This window comes from Sphaerodactylus townsendi, unplaced genomic scaffold (genome assembly GCF_021028975.2).
Source record: "Sphaerodactylus townsendi isolate TG3544 unplaced genomic scaffold, MPM_Stown_v2.3 scaffold_23, whole genome shotgun sequence".
In the NCBI taxonomy this organism is placed as follows: domain Eukaryota; kingdom Metazoa; phylum Chordata; class Lepidosauria; order Squamata; family Sphaerodactylidae; genus Sphaerodactylus; species Sphaerodactylus townsendi.
The window spans coordinates 67,565-85,042 of record NW_025950396.1 but is presented as its reverse complement, the minus strand read 5'-3'; the positions used below and the strand labels follow the sequence as shown (position 1 = coordinate 85,042).

Genomic DNA, 17,478 nt, shown 5'->3' with positions numbered 1-17,478 from the left:
CTTGTCACCTCCTCTCTCTTCTCTCCCTCCTAATCTGGGTTGCATAAGAAATCATGTGGGGCAGATTAGGAGGAAAAAGGTAGAGAAGCATGTATGGAATGCGGACCCTTTATAGCCTCTTGAAAGTAAAATTACTACATCTTTGATTTCCAAACAGGAACAAATGACAGTGTGTGCCTCCCTTTCAAAGACTGACAAATGGCAAATGTGATGCAGGCCTTCCATAAATTACCATTTCAAGGATGTTCTCCAGTGGGAGGAAAAGGAGGGGAGGTCAGCCAAGGAGGAATTGCTGATGTGGGGTGGGGCTTTTCCCCCAGTGGTCTTTGTCATCCAGGAGAGAAGAGGGGGAGACAGATAAATACCCAGGACTGCCTTCTCTGCTGGAGGAATTTTGGCCAGAAGCCGAAGAACACACAGTCTTCGTTTGCTTATCCCCGAATCGACAGTAAGCATTAATGGATGGGGCTTTTATTCTTTGTTTATTCTGGGATTTAAATCTTGTCTCCAAGGGGGGTGGGAAAACAGCCAGTCTGGGTAGGGCTGCTAACTCTGGGTTGAGAAATCTGTGGAGAGTTGGGGGTGCCTGCTAGGTTACTTATTGCTGTACCCTAAATTCATTAGTTCATACACATTCCAGTTGTACTGGACATGTCCAATTCTTCCTGCATTATCTCTTGAGCTCCTCCACATTTGACAAGAAGTTCTAAACTTTTAGGTAAGTTTTAGACTCCTTTTTTTTAACCCAACCTAGTTTTTTTACCTTCTAGCCTATCCTTTTAGCTACCCCCTCCTTTTACCGTTTAAAACGTTTTATTGTTTAAAGGGCAGAGCCTATTAATGCCTGTGTGTGGAGTTGAGCGTTCTCCCAGCCGTTTTTCACTTTCTTTTTAGGTTTAAATTGGTCAAAACAGCTGATTTTTGTTTAAAAAGAGTTTGATTTGTGGATAACTGAAACACTGTAACTTGTCAGATGTTCGTTTTAAATGTTGCTTTAATTAGTTTTTGACAGGATTCCAACAGGTGTTAACTCCCCTTGACTTGGAGTGGGAGTAGCTACTTCGCTCCCCCGCGAAGAAATAATGGCGACAAAGGAGATCAGCTGGGGAGCTTTGCAACTATTGAGGGTGGTGGTGGTTAGGGTTATCTGTGCTTGGCTCAAGGTTGCACTTGACTAATTCAGGCCCCCTTATCCACTAACGGTTTCTCTCTCTAATTTTGTCCTTAGCTGTCTACTTTGCTGCCTGCCCTGCTTGCTGGTTTCGACTTTATTCACGGCTTTGGGGAAAAGGCAAAGAGACACAGCTCTTCTGGCAAGTTTTGCAATCTTTTATTACATGTCTGAAGCCGTAACTGTTCCACTCAGCACTTATGGATTCAACGTCGTGTCAAAGGCTTTCACGGCCGGAATCACTGGGGTGTTGTGGGGTTTCCAGGCTGTATGTTCCAGTAGCATGTTCTCCCGATGTTTCGCCTGCATTTGTGGCTGGCATCTTCTCTGAAGTCAGGAGAAAATGCTACTGGAACACGGCCAGACAGCCCGGAAACCCCACAACACCCCACTTATGGCTTCCTTAGCAAGCAAATTCATTAATTATGATCCATGGCTGTAGGGGGGGGGGGGGCTCCGCTGAATATAATGATCATTCTAGAACAGTGATGGTGAACCTTTTCGAGACTGAGTGCCCAAATGGCAACCCAAGACCCATTTATTTATCGCAAAGTGCCAACATGGCAATTTAATCTGAATGCTGAGGTTTCCATTCAGAAAAAACGGTTAGCTCCGAGGCGTGCATTAGTGGTGGTAGTCGGTGGCTTTGCTTTGAAGCAACCGTGCAACTCTTCCAACGGGTGAATCACGACCCTAGGAGGGTTTACTCAGAAGCAAGCTCTATTGCCAGCAACCGAGCTTACTCCCAGGTAAAGGATCCCGCTTTAGTTCTTTGCATGAAAATCAGTGGGGTTTAACAGCGCTTATCAGGGTTACCTGCACTGCTTCCCCAAAACTAGGTCTTAGGTTTAATGCTAATAATCGAGCCCAGCAGCCCAGGCCAGCCTAGATGTGTGCGTGTGGGGGGGGGGGGAGGGTGACTCTGTTTGTGTGTGCCCACAGAGAGGGCTCTGAGTGCCACCTCTGGCACCCGTGCCATAGGTTCGCCACCACTGTTCTAGAAGAAGAGTTTGGATTCATATCCCCCCTTTCTGTCCTGTAGGAGACTCAAAGGGGCTTACAATCTCCTTGCCCTTCCGCCCTCACAACAAACACCCTATGAGGTGGGTGGGGCTGAGAGAGCTCCGAGAAGCTGTGACTAGCCCAAGGTCACCCAGCTGGCGTGTGTGGGAGTGCACAGGCTAATCTGAATTCCCCAGATAAGCCTCCATAGCGCAGGCGGCAGAGCTGGGAATCAAACCCGGTTCCTCCAGATTAGAATGCACCTGCTCTTAGCCACTACGCCACTGCTGCTCCTCCAAAGCAGTAATTTTCTCCAGGGGAATTAATCTCAAGTCTAGAGATTAGTAATAGTTCCAAAGATCTCAAATCCCACTTGGAAGCTGGTAGTTCAAGCTCTGGGCCCATTTGGGGCCACAAGAACACTGATGCACCCGCCACAGGGGCCCATCTTATTCCCACCCGTTAGCAGCAGGGGAGGTGACCCACATCCCCCTCTCGGGCACTGAAAGGAATGGGGCCCCAAAAGGCCATGAAGCAGATGTGAATACAGATGTCCTGACAGATGTGAATACAGGGACTCTTTATGGGGGCCAACAGCTGAGACCTGCACCCTCTCCAATAAGCCTCTGTATCTTTCCCTTTGCTCTCCAGAGGAAGGGGCCGCTCTTGCAAAGCACTGCCAGCTGGAATTCTGCTGCCATGTCCCTGGCCGGCATGAAGTGTCTGGTGACGGGAGCAGGTGGGCTTCTTGGCCAAAGGATCGTTAGCCAGTTGCTGGATGAAGGAGAGAATCTGGCTGAGGTGCGCGTCTTGGACAGAACTTTCAGCTCAGAGACGCTGCAGCATTTTGAAGGTGAGTGAGCGTCCTTGCAGGCATCCTTTGGAAGGACAAAGAATTCCAGGCCCTAGAGCAGTGCTGGCGAACCTACGGCACGGGTGCCAGAGATGGCACTCGGAGCCCTCTCCGTGGGCACGCGCACACATTCATCATGTGGAGGGGTGCAAAATCACACTGCGCCTTCGCACACACATCTGGAGCTGAGCCTGGGCCACTGGGCACCAATAGCGATGCCATACCGCAGTGAGCAGGGAGGACTTCGACTGGTGCGGGGCCACTGGTGCCCTGGTGCTCTGGGTGGCTGCTGCTGGGGGTGGGGGTGGGGGGTGGGCAGAGGAGGCAGAGATGCTAGAGAGGCACAGAGCAGTGCATATGGGACTTGCTGGAGGCTAGAGCAGGCTGGCCCCTGCTCGAGCAGGTGGGGCGGAGGAAGAAGGAGCCAATTGTTTTTTTTCCTAAACTAAAACCTCAGCATTCTGGTTAAATTGCCGGGTTGGTACTTTGTGATAAATAAGTGGGGTTTGGGTTGCAATTTGGGCACTCGGTCTCAAAAAGGTTTGCCATCACTGCCCTAGAGAGGTTTTTTGACGTACTGATTTAAAGAATGCCGGACTTCCCTATCAGCTTTGCCTCTCCCTTCTCAAGAAGATGGTCTCGTTCTGAAAGGATGAACTTGTGATGAGGCTATACCGCTTCTGGCTGCAGGCGAGAGCTTGTGACATTTTAAAAAATGTCCCTGCATGTAAAAGGCTGGCCAGTTTAATCTTCTTTTCAGCCTGGAGGAACGGAGGCTTCCATGGCAGGCAGAAGTGGTATAGCCCTGACCTACCCAACAAGACTGGGCAATGGATTGGGAAAATTCCAAGCCATTGGCCCCAGAGTTACTGACAGTTAACAGACTGATAACATATCAGCATTGTCCCCCTCCCCTCCCCTCTCCTGCCTCCCTCCCCAAGTACTAGCTAACTTAATTTGCATTCTACAGGATCTGCCAGGTGAGATGTACTAAATCCATTATAAAAAAATTATAACATACTTTTTAACTAAGGGTGCTGATCTCATGCAGCATAAGGCATCCATAAGGCATTTGAAAATTCTGGGTTTAAGTGCATTTAACTCTTTCCTGTTGTCTTCAGCTATGGTTTTATTGGAGGGGGGGCAGTCCAGTCCCAGCCTACTTATGGTAACCCAATAAGGGATGTTCAGAAGTAGTTTGCCATCACTTTCCTCAGCATAGCAACCCAAGATTTCCTGGTATTGTCCTGTCCAAGTACTAGAATAATAGAATCCTACAGTTGGAACATAAGAACATAAGAACAAGCCACCTGGATCAGACCAGAGTCCATCTAGTCCAGCTCTCTGCTACTCGCAGTGGCCCACCAGGTGCCTTTGGGAGCTCACATGCAGGATGTGAAAGCAATGGCCTTCTGCGGCTGTTGCTCCCGAGCACCTGGACTGTTAAGGCATTTGCAATCTCAGATCAAAGAGGATCAAGATTGGTAGCCATAAATCGACTTCTCCTCCATAAATCTGGAAGAGACCACAGGGCCATCGAGACTAACCCCCTGCCAGGCAGGAATACACAATCAAAGCACTCCTGACAGATGCCATCCAGCCTCCGTTTCAAAACCTCCAAAGAAGGAGTCCTCACCACCCTCCAAGTTCCACAGTCGAACAGCCCCAACCATCAGGAAGTTCTTCCTAACGTTTAGGAGGAATTTCTTTTCCTGCACATTGAATCTATTACTCCTTGTCCTAGTTTCTGGAGCAGCAGAAAACAAGCTTGCTCTATCTTCAACATGATATCACTTATCTTCTTCAGACTAAACGTACCCAGCTCCCTAAGCCTCTCCTCATAGGGCAGGGGTTGGCAACCTTTACCACCCAAAGAGCCATTTGGACCCATTTTCCATGGCCCTGAAGATCTACTGAGCTGGAGAGGCGGCTCCACATGGAGCCACCTCCAGTTCAGCCCCTCCACTCACCTTTTCTTCCAGCACTGGAAGGCAGAGGTGCCGGGCAGGGAAACCCCCTTTGCCCGACAGAGTAGGCAGCCTCCTGCTCCGTGGGGCAGAGGGGGATGACGGCTGCTCTGGAGGGCCACGCCCACGCTACCCTCCATCCTCCAGGGGTCGGAAGGCAGCATAGGCATGTCCCTCCAGCCCTCCAGAGCAGCGCTAGAAGGAGAGGTGAGTGGAGGGGACATGAAAAGCAGTGCCCTCACGCATGGAGACACCTCTGGTTCAGCCCCTCCACTCACCTTTCCTTCCAGTGCTGCTCTGGAGGGCTGGAGGGACACGCCCACGCTACCCTCCGACCTCCAGGCCACGTGGAGCCACAGTAAAAGGCTAAAAGAGCCGCATGCAGCTCCAGAGCCGTGGGTTGCAGACTCCTGTCATAGGGCATAAAATCCAGACCTTTTACCATTTTGGCTGCCCCCCTCGGTTCCAGCTTGTCAATATCCTTCTTGAATTGCGATGCCCAGAACTTATCAGGGTCAGCCTGGTTAGTTGACCAATGCAGGTTTGACTAATACAGAATAGAGAGGTATTATTATATCCCTCTGTCTAGACACTATACTCGTATTGATGCAGCCCAGAACTGCATTGGCTTTCTTGGCTGCTGCAACACACTGCTGACTCATGTTCAGTTTGCGGTCTACTAAGTTTGCAAGATCCCTTTTACATGTGCTGTTGGCAACCCAGATGTCATTATTCTTCTATCTGTGCATTTTCATTCTTTCTGCCTATGTGTAGTATCTTACGTTTATCTCCGTTGAAATCCATGTTGTTGGTTTTGGCCCAGCAATCTACTCTGTCCAAGTCATTTTGAATGCTGACCCTGTCCTCTGGGGCATTAGCTACCCCTCCTTAGTGTCATCTGCAAATTTGATTAGCATGCCCTCTATTCCATTATCCAAATCATGAATTAAAAAATATTGAAGAGCACTGGGCCCAGAACAGAACGCCTCGGCACCCCACTAGTCACTTCTCCCCAGGATGAAGATGAGCCATTAGCAAGCACCCTTTGGGTTCGGTCAGTCAACCAATTACAAATCCATCAAACAGTCGCATTGTCTAGCTAGCCCACATTTTACTAGCTTTCTTGCAAGAATGTCATGGGGCACCTTGTCAAAGGCCTTACTGAAGTCAGCTAACCAGAGCTGACTCTGATAAGCTGCCAAGATCCGATGAGATCTGGTTCATCTTGGCCGTCCCTGTCAGGCCTGCCCTGATACTACAGTTCTGAAAAATCCACCTTTGTATTCTGGCCACTCTTTTAAACAGCTTATCTTTAAGAGCGCAGAATGCTTCTCAGTCTCTTGGCCAGAGGGTGACTATTGTGACCTACTCTGCAATGGACTGATTTTTGCTTTGTCTTGACACCATTCCTTCCAGATCTGAAGGGTTCAACGCTCTTGACAGTCATAAAAGGGGATATCCGGGACACGTCGTGCCTTCAGAAAGCGGTCCAAGGGATCTCGCTCGTCATACACACGGCTTGTGTCATTGACGTCCTGGGCCTGGTAGAGAAACAAGTGCTGTGGGATATCAACGTGGGAGGTGAGCTCAATTGTATGTTTGCATGTTGGAGACACCCATCGAGGGATGTTAGTGGGGGAGGTCTTTAACACCCACTAAAAGTTAAGAAGAGGAAGAGTTCGGATTTATACCCCGTTTTCCTCTCTCGTAAGGAGTCCCAAAGCAGCTGTCAATTGCCTTCCCTTCTCCACAGCAAGATGCCTTGTGAGGCAATGAGGCTGAGCAAGTTCTGAGAGAACTGTGACCAGGTCAAGGTCACCCACATGTAGGAGTGGGGAAACAAATCCAGTTCACCAGATAAGAATCTGCCACTCGTGGGGAGGAGGGGGGAATTAAACCAGTTCTCCAGATTAGAGTCCACCTGTTCTTAACCACTACACCAATGCCTAAGAAGGACATTTGCACGTATCCCACCTGTGTGATATGTTTGGAAACCGGATTGGATTTCCTTAGAAGGATCAGGAATGTCCAAACATAGATATGGGACAATGCCAGTCCTTCAGCCAGAATGCCCAAGAAAACTGTTTTGAGCAGCCCAGTGAAGAGGGTGATGTCTACAAAGGCAGTATAGGAAGTATCTGGCAACCCCCCAGGGGCCTGCACCATTATTACCCTCTCCTCCACGATCATTGCCCAATCCTATGGCTTGATCAACACGTGCATCATCAGTATGAGACAGGAGTGAACTGGGAGACTCCCAAGATGGCGGAACGCGCTCTTCCCCTTCAGGCTGTGACATTCTGTGTGAATGGCTATAGAAGCGCTTAATTGGAGCCAGGCATGCAAGAAGGGCTTCCACAATTTGTCTATTTCATTTATAGTCTGACCTCCTTGCAGAGAAATGGGCTTTGTGGCGTAAGAGGTTAAGAGCTCATGTATCTAATCTGGAGGAACCGGGTTTGATTCCCAGCTCTGCCGCCTGAGCTGTGGAGGTTTATCTGGGGAATTCAGATTAGCCTGTACACTCCCACACACACCAGCTGGGTGACCTTGGGCTAGTCACAGCTTCTCGGAGCTCTCTCAGCCCCACCTACCTCACAGGGTGTTTGTTGTGAGGGGGGAAGGGCAAGGAGATTGTAAGCCCCTTTGAGTCTCTCACAGGAGAGAAAGAGGGGATAAAAATCCAAACTCTTCTTCTTTGCCTACAACTTGTATAGGTCAGACCTGGGGGGGAGGGGGGGGAGGCACAGAAACAAAAATAAACAGACAAATAAAATTCTGGTGCAGGAAATTTCAGATCAAAGGTGAGGGATGACCTGTTTTAATGCGTCCCCACCTTAAAAGGGAAAAAAAACCCACATATTGAAAGGGAGTAAATCAGACAAAAATGGTTGAGTATAACCCTCTCCCTGAGGTGGTGTGGAAGGAATGGAAGAACATTCTGGCTCCTCGTTCTTGGAGTCCTTTCCCAGAGCAATATATGGCCCTGGTGGGCTTTCCGAATCCTCATCTCAACCCCGTGACTCCCCATAGTGACCCCTGTGAGTAGGGACCCCTCTGGTCTGTAAAGAGTTGCCAACTTGGAGGTTGGGAAATTTCTGACAATGTGTAGGCTCAGATCTAAGCAAGGCTATTTGCATGCTGGAAAACAGGTTGCAAATGACAGCTCTGGTGGTATGCCTATCAACATAGGATGCAGCCTCTGTTTCCCCAGCTGTAAATGTCCTGGTTTTCGGATCACTTCCCTCAACTGTATCCAGTGGGACCCTTCATAAAACACAGGGTGGACAGAGTAATTGGGTGGAACAGAGGAAAGAAGAAGAAGAAGAGTAGAAGAAGAGTTTGGATTTATATCCCCCCTTTCTCTTGTGTAGGAGACGGAAAGGGGCTTACAATCTCCTTGCCCTTCCCCCCTCACAACAAACACCCTGTGAGGTAGGTGGGGCTGAGAGAGCTCCGAGAAGCTGTGACTAGCCCAAGGTCACCCAGCTGGCGTGTGTGGGAGCGTACAGGCTAATCTGAATTCCCCAGATAAGCCTCCACAGCTCAGGCGGCAGAGCGGGGAATCAAACCTGGTTCCTCCAGATTAGATACACGAGCTCTTAACCTCCTACGCCACTGCTTGTTAGAGTTGTGCCTGGGGGTGTCCTACTGCTCCCCCCTCACACAGCTGGGCATGAATGACCCAGATTTGGATGAAAATAAGTTCCTTTTCTGTTAAGGTTTGGGGAAAATAGAGCTTTCCTTACTGCAGAAGTCTGGACAAGGTAATTCTGAATGCTGTCCGTCGCTAGAAAGGATGGTTTTCTAATGAAGAGTGAGGCTTCCAGTATACCTGCGTAGTATGCAGTGTTGCCTTCCCTCCCTCCCAAGCCCTCAGGGGTGGCACCCCCATCTTCTGATTTATTCTCACATCAAGCCTGTCAGGTTAGTTACCTTGAGAGGACAACAGGCTCAGTGTCCTGCAGCACGTTCCAAGGCAGAGGATGGATTCGAACCCAGGTTTTCAAGATCTTCATGGGGCATTCTAACCGCTTACATCACACCGGCTTTCGGAGGCACCGGCCATTCAAGGACACTTCCGTTTTTACATGTACTAAGGGCACTCCCCTCCTCCTAAGATCTGGGACTAAGCCCTAGTTAGCCCAGATTGCAGTTATGTCCAGGTTTCCTCCAACCTGAGGTAACATTAGGATGTCAGATTGGGGTTTCAGGAGAGCTAGGTTCAAATCCCTGCTCTGCCAAGGGGGCTTGCTGGGTGCCTCATGGCCGGTTACACACCACTCCCAGCCTAACCTACCTCGCAGGGTTATTGCTGGGAGGATGAAGAAGAAGAAGAGTTTGGATTTATATCCTCCCTTTCTCTCCTGTAGGAGACTCAAAGGGGCTTACAATCTCTTTGCCCTTCCACCCTCACAACAAACACCCTGTGAGGTAGGTGGGGCTTGGAGAGCTCCGAGAAGCTGTGACTAGCCTAAGGTCACCCAGCTGGTGTGTGAGGGAGTGCACAGGCTAATCTGAATTCCCCAAATAAGCCTCCACAGCTCGGGCGGCAGAGCGGGGAATCAAACCCGGTTCCTCCAGATTAGATATACGAGCTCTTAACCTCCTACGCCACTGCTGGAGCAGTGGAGCGGGGGGGGGGGGGGGGGGAGTAAGCTGGTTTAGGTCCCCACTGCAAAGACAGGTGGAGTATACATGAAGCAAATAAATAAAGCAACTGATTGCCAGAAGAGAGACAGAAGACTGTGTTTTCCCATTGACAGGGTCTGTTTTCTCAGCATCATGAAGGTAGTTCGTCAAAGCTGTGGCTGGCTTTGTAATGAGGTCATGTGAACAGGTTGACTTGGGCTCGGCGGCAGAGTAAGGGAAGGGCAGATCTAACCTACAGGCAACAATCCAGTAGGAATGTCTTTTGCACCCCAGCAAGTGGGCTGTGCTGGAACACAGGAGCACTCTGCCACAACCACCATGCCTCGAAGCGACCCTTACCTAGGCTATTCTTCAACCTGATCTAACCCATTCCCTCTCCCTTCCTCTTTCTGGACAGGTACACAACGGCTGCTGGAAACGTGCCTCCTCCATGACGTCAAGTACTTTATCTACACCAGCAGCCTTGAAGTGGTGGGTCCAAACCACAGAGGTGACCCCGTGAGTAATGGTGACGAAGACTCAGTCTACCAAGTCACCCCTGGATTTCCTTATGCTGAAACTAAGAGAGAGGCCGAAAAATGTGTGCTGGAGTTGGACGGACTGCCACTGAAGGACGGCAGCAGTTTTGTGACATGTGCGTTGAGGTCCATGTATATCTTTGGAGAAGGAAGTCCTTTCCTTCGGAAGCACGTTAATGAAGCCATCTTGAACAACAAGGTCTTCTTCAGGTACTCCAGGAAGGAGGCTCTTGTCAATCCCGTCTACGTGGGAAATGTCGCTTGGGCTCACATCCAATTGGCAAAAGCCGTGAGGGATCCGGAGAAGGTCAAGCAGATCAAAGGGCGGTTCTATTACATCTCAGATGATTCTCCCCATATAAGCTACTCAGACCTCAACCACGAGCTGGGTAAGGAGCTGGGCTTCGGCGTGGAGCGCAAGCTCGCGATGCCCTTGACGATGCTCTACTGGTATGCTCTGCTGTTGGAGATCATGAGTTTCTTGCTCCAGCCTTTCGTTCGGTACGTCCCTCTCATCAATCGCCATCTGTTGACTTTGATGAACACCCCGTTCACCTTTTCCTACAAGAAGGCGCAAAAGGATTTTGGCTACACGCCTCGCTACAGTTGGGAAGAATCCAAGCAGCGCACTCGCCGGTGGATTGCCGAGGTGGCCTCGCTGAAGACAACCTACCTGAAAAGCAAGAATATCTAAAGCAGAGCTGTGGGGTGGCAGGATGAAGAGTTCGCAGCCAGCTGGCCAGTGAACAGTTAGGAGGGAATAAAGAGGACTGAGCGTAGTAGCAAGCCAACATGCTGAATATCCGAATAAATAATAAACCCCCCTGTTGTTTCATTGTGCATAGGGTGAGTCAGCTACTCTGTTAAAAGGTAACTCACAAACTCTCCTGCTGGATTCATTCACCACTCCAACTTATTGCTTAAAACCCCGTTCCTGGGGAATCAAAAAAGGGACACATGGTAGATCATTGCAGTATTGATTTCTTAGTTGGGATAAACAAAGGAGCCGACTGTGGCTGCCATTTTGAATTGTCTACTTATGGCAACCCAGCAGGTTTTTTAAGGCAAGAGATTGGCAGAGGTGGCTTGCCATTATAAGAACATAACAACAAGCCAGCTGCATCAGACCAGAGTCCATCGAGTCCAGCTCTGTGTTTTTATTTTCTTGTCAAGTCACAGCTGATTTATGGTGTTAAGGTTTTCAAGGCAAGAGATGGTCAGAGGTGATTTGCCATTTCCTGCCTCCACATCACACCCTCAGTATTGCTTGGAGGCCTCCCATCCAAATACAAGCCGGGCTGAGCGCCTGCAAGTGGTCCACCCAGCAAATTATTATTTATTATACCCCCCACCCCCCAAAGGGCTCTGGGCGGTGTACAATAAAACACTTTAAAAGGTATAAAAACAATTAAAACAGCATAATGTAAAAAAAAATAAGTTAGAGGTAACACAATTCAAAATCTAATGTTGGATGGCAACCCGTAAAAGATCCTTTGGGAGAGGACCAGGTGTGATAAATCGCAGCCCTTAGAGATGGTATACATGGGTAGGTGGATGGTTGGGTGGCAATCAGTGGCTGGCCTCCCCGAAGGCCGGGTGGTACAACTCCGTTTGACAGGCCCTGCGGAACTGTCCAAGGTCCTGCAGGGCCCTGACAGCTGGAGGAAGAGTGCTCCACTAGGCGGGGACCAGGGCTGTAAAGGCCCTGGCCTGGGTAGAGGTCAACAACATCATTGAGGGGCCGGGGACCACCAGCAAATTTGCCTCTGCAGAGGGGGGATTTAAACCCAGATTTTCCAGATCCTAGTCTATGGGTCTGCAACCTGCGGCTCTCCAGATATTCATGGATTACAATTCCCATCAGCCCCTGCCAGCATGGCCAATTGGCTGCAACCTGCGGCTCTCCAGATATTCATGGACTACTATTCCCATCCCAACTGGCCATGCTCACAGGGGCTGATGGGAATTGTAGCCCATGAACATCTGGAGAGCTGCAGGTTGCAGACCCCTGTCCTAGTACAACACAATACATCACCCCAGCTCCTGCTGCATACTCAACCAGTAATGATACACTATGCAGGGTACTCCAGTCTAAGATTATTTATTTCAACAGGCTCAGACTGGAATAACTGCACAGGATCACAGGAAAACAAGTCCACCCCACAACTTCCAAAATATCCCTACTGATTCTTCAGCCAAAAAAAAGAGAGAGACAGACAGACAGAATCAGGACATAGGAAATGCTTTTTCTTTTAAAGACATTCTTTATTTTTTATATACAATAGTCTTTTTAAACCTTTAAAAATTATATATGCAGGATACCAGCTCAGAGAGAGCTGGACGCTTTCCCAGTCCACAAGGCTGATTTCTTGCCCTTTTAATATTTCAAAAGAAAAGAAAAATAATTATAAATTTTAGGAAAGTGACTAGAAGCAGGTTGACAGGTCAACATCCCCTATGAATAGCAACATTTAAAAGACAGATTGGCTATATCAGCAGAGTCACCCCCCAGGCCAGTGGTCATCAGAAACCGCGCCGCTGACAGCCTGATGTCTTAAGTCATAATTATGAGCCAGGGCCCCTCTTCAATTAATCGCTCACGGCAACCCAGCGCGCACAGGGTAAAAAACAACATTCGCCAGCACAATGAATGAAAAACGTGCCTCCGAACACTACTCCCCAACTCAAGCGATCATCTGTAAGGTTTTTAATGACATGAAAAGCTCTGTCCCAGTCACGGGGCTGATGCCCGAGCCCACGGAAGAGCCCCCCCTTCCAAACACTGCTGTAGCGTTCCGTGGGGCTGAACCAGCTGTCAGCGATTGCCATTTGGACAGGGCAAGGCTAGCTAGTCCCAAAAAGGCAGAAGCAGTTTGGCCTTAATAAAGGTAGAACAGAGATTCAAAAAGCGTGTCTATAAATTACTAAGCCAAGCAGAAGTGGTAAGCAGACACAGTCTGTGCTCATTGGGACCCGGGCTTCTCTTAGAGGAGTTATGCCCAAGATATTTATGGCTTTTCAACGCGTAAGTAAGCTGCTGAAGGGTGTGTACGGGTGGAGGGATTATTTCAACCAGCTACCTATTTTCAGCATCTATGGAGAATGCTTTTAAGGCCATCTCAATTCCCAGCTCTTCTCACTAGATAGTCAAGAATGAAATTCCAGAAAAAGGTACCTGCTGATTTTTTTTCTTTTTCTTTAATGTGACGAACTTTTAACAGGATAAGCGGATTAGAGAATTTGCTTTTGGTTGATGGTACTAAACTGGAGTTCTAGAAACCTCTGTGTTAAAAAAGAATTTTTAAAAAAGTGTTCCGCAGCTCTGCGTAAGTCATGCTGCGTTTTTAGGGGCGAACAAAGGAAGGCGGTTGAGGCACATCTTTTAAAACCCGACTCGCACAGGCATGCTCAACACTAGATGATGCCATCAAGTGACGACTTGCGGGCAAAGGTGAGCCACCACAGGAGGAATTGGCATTTTACTGCCAACATGAGTTTTTCCAACGCAGCCAGCTCAACCAATGAGCTGCCAGCTCACAAGTGGACAGTAATGAAGCCAAGGATACGGCTGCCCATGTGAAAGAAACTATTCTTTTGGTAGATATCCCTCAGTAAGGTTATGCTAAGGAAATTACAAGCTTTGGAGGGTTTTCTTTGGAGAAAGCAGCCTTGCTGTAAAATTATGGGTTAAGACAGAACTGCGTTTTTGGACAGAATGCAATAACCAAATGAAAAGATTCCCTTTGAGACGTCCTGGTAAAGACTACCATGGCAGTTGCAGACTAAGGAAAAAAAACACTTAGTACTTCTAAGCTATCCTTGATGTATCTTTGAACTTATACCCTGTTTTTTCTTCTTTAAACCACCCCCCTCACCAAAAAAAATTACTAACTTTTTACTAACCCCTTGCTACAGATAGATTCTGGATGAGTTCATACGTTATTAAAAATTGTTATATTTGATCATATGTGTATCATGCATTAGGCTGGGAATCTGTGTTTTAATGTTTTAGTGTTTTAATAGCACTGTTATCCAGTAATAACAGCAGGCAACATACAAGTCACAGCGTGTGAATTCGTTCCTTCAGCCTATCTGCATTTGTGTGATGCAACTGGAATGGAAGCCTGAACAGAACACCTATCCTTTGTGGCCGTAATTTTGTTTTGGAATTGCTGATCAGGACTTGCTCCTGTTCAGTCAAATTAAAAAGGAGCACAACTTCCAGCACAGGTGTCAAACTCGCGGCCCTCCACATGCTATGGACTACAGTTCTCATCAGCCCCTGCCAGCATGGTGCTGGCAGGGGGTGATGGGAATTGTAGTCCATATCATCTGGAGGACCACGAGTCTGACACCTGTGTCCTAGAGTTTTATCTGTAGGCAGTGCATATACTGTATTAGCTTGAAAGGAAGGGAGATGGTATGCCAACAAGGAGGGGAACCATCAAGTACTATACTCAAACTCAATTAAGTAAAGGTTTATTTGCAGTTTATTAGCTAATGGCTGCATATTAATCCTGAAAGCCTTAGTCAGAAATTTTGCCAGGCAGTAGTGAGAAGGCAAGCACCACAGTGCAAATAGAGTCTGGATTTTCTGTTTCAGGCTCTATTTAATGCTGTCTTCTCTCATACACATCTCTGTCCTTCGTTACTCCTCTGTAGGAGCAAAGCAGGTACTCTGTGGGTAATTTGAAGAGAGGGCTTTTTTTTGGAGGAACGCAAGAGAGCTCAGAGAGATACCCCGTGCTTTCCCTTAGCCCCGTGGTGGCGAACCTTTGGCGCTCCAGATGTTATGGACTACAATTCCCATCAGCCCCTGCCAGCATGGCCAATTGGCATGCTGGCAGAGGCTGATGGGAATTGTAGTCCATAACCTCTGGAGTGCCAAAGGTTCGCCACCACTGCCTTAGCCCCTTGACACAAACAGATAACCTCACAGGAGCAGAGCCACCACATACAGGGTTCCAATTACTAGCAATTACAACAAGAGCGGAAAATCTAACTTTCAACCACTCCTTCCAAATAGAGCAGATGTAGTTGCCATAAGTCATTAAATACTAATTAGATGATTAGTTTGAATGATGCTCGGAATGCAGTCCAGCCAGCTTCTAGTTCTCAGGAAATAAGGTCACCGTTTACTTGAGCATGGCAGTAATTCACGATTCTGAACTTCAAGTTTTATTTTTGTGGTTAATGTAAACACCAGCCATGGAATCCACTGTAGGGAGAGTTCTCCACGGGAGTTTCTCAGATCCCTCCCCCACACCCGCCCCAATCAAGCAACACCTCTGGAGGCACGTAGTTCTTTCCATCTGCTCTGACTACAGCAGTCTTTGGGTAGGGATGTCGCTATAGAGGGCATCACATGCGCACCTTCTCCCTTCCTCTCTCACAAGGTGTACTAACACCTGAGCTGTAATGGAATCCCATTTTTCTCTATCGTTGTCTCCAGCTAAGGGAGTTAGACAGAAACTCTTCGTGAACACGTCTTCCTATTACATTTCAACTTGACTGGGTTTTGGCTCTGCCTTCACATTCTGCTCAGCCATCCTCTCCAGATTAGCCTGAAAAAATGCTAAAACTAGTTTCACATTTGTTTGAATTGCAGCTTGCCCGATTCTCAACCTGCCCTCTCTTCCGCTCCTTACCTGTGGACACAGAATGCTGAACAAAATGCAATCTCGCGGCACAGCCTCACCTGTCACCGAGGGGTTATTTTTTGCGACGCTCAACGCAGCCCAGTGCATTGTGCTATCGCATCAAAATTTCTTTCTGCATGCTTGAACCAACGCACGCAATGCTCGTGTGCTCTTGATAACCAATGCTGGCAGGGGAGAGGGGGAAAATGGTGGCAAATAGCGCCTGCACTTTGTGACAAACAAAATACACAAAGGAATGATGGAGGATGGATGGATCATCAACATCTTGGGTGCGGTTCTGCAAAGATCAGATGAACTGGAAGCCCCCAATGTCCGACCAGAAGAATACTATAAACATCCCTAATCGTAACAGCATTGTTTGTGATGTCATAGTTCTACTGCAGAACAGAAGGACAATTAAAGATGATAATTTAGCAGTAACGTAGTACTTTTAAGTACAAGAGTCCTGTATCCGTATGCACTGCTTCAATACAGAGAAGAGGCGGCTGAAAGCCCAGTTCCAAACCGGCCCCCTTCTATGTAGTCTGAGAACTATTTTACGCTATTTCTCCCCCCCCCCCCCCATTACTCTTTGGCAAAGCAGACACTTTGGACCTACATCACGCACCATATAGAGTTTTGCCACTGATTTCAAGGAGAAGACATAAAGAATGGCTGTTAAAACCCATAAGAACAATCGACTGCTTCACGGACAGACCTGTTCTAGAAACAGCGGCTTAGATCCGGAATTTAAAACATCCCCCCCCCCCCCCCGTTCTAAAGCTGGGATGACACCACCTAAAATTGCACATATTCGTCGCCTGTGTACCTTGCTTGAAGTTTTGTGCAGAGCCTGGAATTCTGTGTTTGTGGAGGGAATGGGGAAAAGTCTACGTTTTCTGGAAAACAGACAGGCATAAAAACCAAAGACAGGAGGCCCCAGAAAACAAGAGGCGAAGCATGGGAACCTCGGCCCTTCTGATTTCTGCAACAATCCCTTCTGGACACCTACAGTCAATGTCTCCTTTAAAAACCACCCGTTTGTTTTTAGACTTCCCTGTGCTGCAAATCCCTAAGCTAGAAGAAACGCACAAAAGACCAGATGACACATTAGACTGCAGCCTGCTTCTGGTCAGGGCAATTTCCACAGGCCCTGCCTGCGTGCCAATAAAAACTGGGGCAATTTCAGTCCGTTTCCCAGAATTTAATCCGTCACTACGATTGGATCTTACGTTAACAACTTACTTGATTGCACAGTTCGCTGGGCAGCAGATCTGTTGTTTGCTTTGGAAGCATGGTAATAAACAAAAGGGCGTGAAAAACTCGGCCAACGTAAGAGTATTTCCCCCTGGCGGTATGAATGCCAGCACTAGCCCAAATAAACTCAAAAATACACACGTTGCACTCTGGCTGTGTCTAATCTTATATATTAATCTTATATATAATTGAACAACTCAACACTTCTATTTGTATTTACATTTCCTTATTTCTCCGACAAGGTTCTTAAAAATACAGCATAAGTCTTCCAACTCTTATAACTAAACATAAATCATCACTTAGTCCATTCAATTCTCTATTCAGCAACAAAACTTCAGTTCCATATAGTCCATGTATCAATTCTGTAGGTTCTACATAGAAACGTCTCGCGTGTATAGAACGTTTTCGTGCGTCTTCC

General features: G+C 47.9%; 1 protein-coding gene and 1 long non-coding RNA gene across 2 annotated transcripts; one reads left to right on the top strand and one right to left on the bottom strand.

Moving 5' to 3' along the window:
* The first annotated feature begins 324 nt into the window (after nt 1-324).
* Nucleotides 325-10,993, top strand: HSD3B2 (hydroxy-delta-5-steroid dehydrogenase, 3 beta- and steroid delta-isomerase 2). Its single transcript, XM_048482796.1, has 5 exons — nt 325-448; nt 1,229-1,313; nt 2,825-3,026; nt 6,410-6,574; nt 10,044-10,993. The coding sequence occupies exons 3-5, from the start codon at nt 2,873-2,875 to the stop codon at nt 10,856-10,858; spliced, it is 1,134 nt and encodes a 377-aa protein (XP_048338753.1). The 5' UTR covers nt 325-448; nt 1,229-1,313; nt 2,825-2,872; the 3' UTR covers nt 10,859-10,993.
* Nucleotides 10,994-12,408: 1,415 nt separating this feature from the next.
* Nucleotides 12,409-17,297, bottom strand: LOC125425240. The gene is made up of 2 exons (XR_007243334.1): nt 15,090-17,297; nt 12,409-14,945 (listed from the first exon to the last, which is right to left on the bottom strand). It is a non-coding gene; the product is annotated as an uncharacterized LOC125425240 (long non-coding RNA).
* Nucleotides 17,298-17,478: the final 181 nt, after the last annotated feature.

Bases quoted from the DNA above. Each gene is read 5' to 3' on its own strand.
- HSD3B2 (XM_048482796.1), top strand. From the start codon at position 2,873: ATGTCCCTGGCCGGCATGAAGTGTCTGGTGACGGGAGCAGGTGGGCTT. The intron at 3,027-6,409 runs GTGAGTGAGCGT...CATTCCTTCCAG, and splicing joins GACGCTGCAGCATTTTGAAG to ATCTGAAGGGTTCAACGCTC. The intron at 6,575-10,043 runs GTGAGCTCAATT...CTTTCTGGACAG, and splicing joins GTGGGATATCAACGTGGGAG to GTACACAACGGCTGCTGGAA.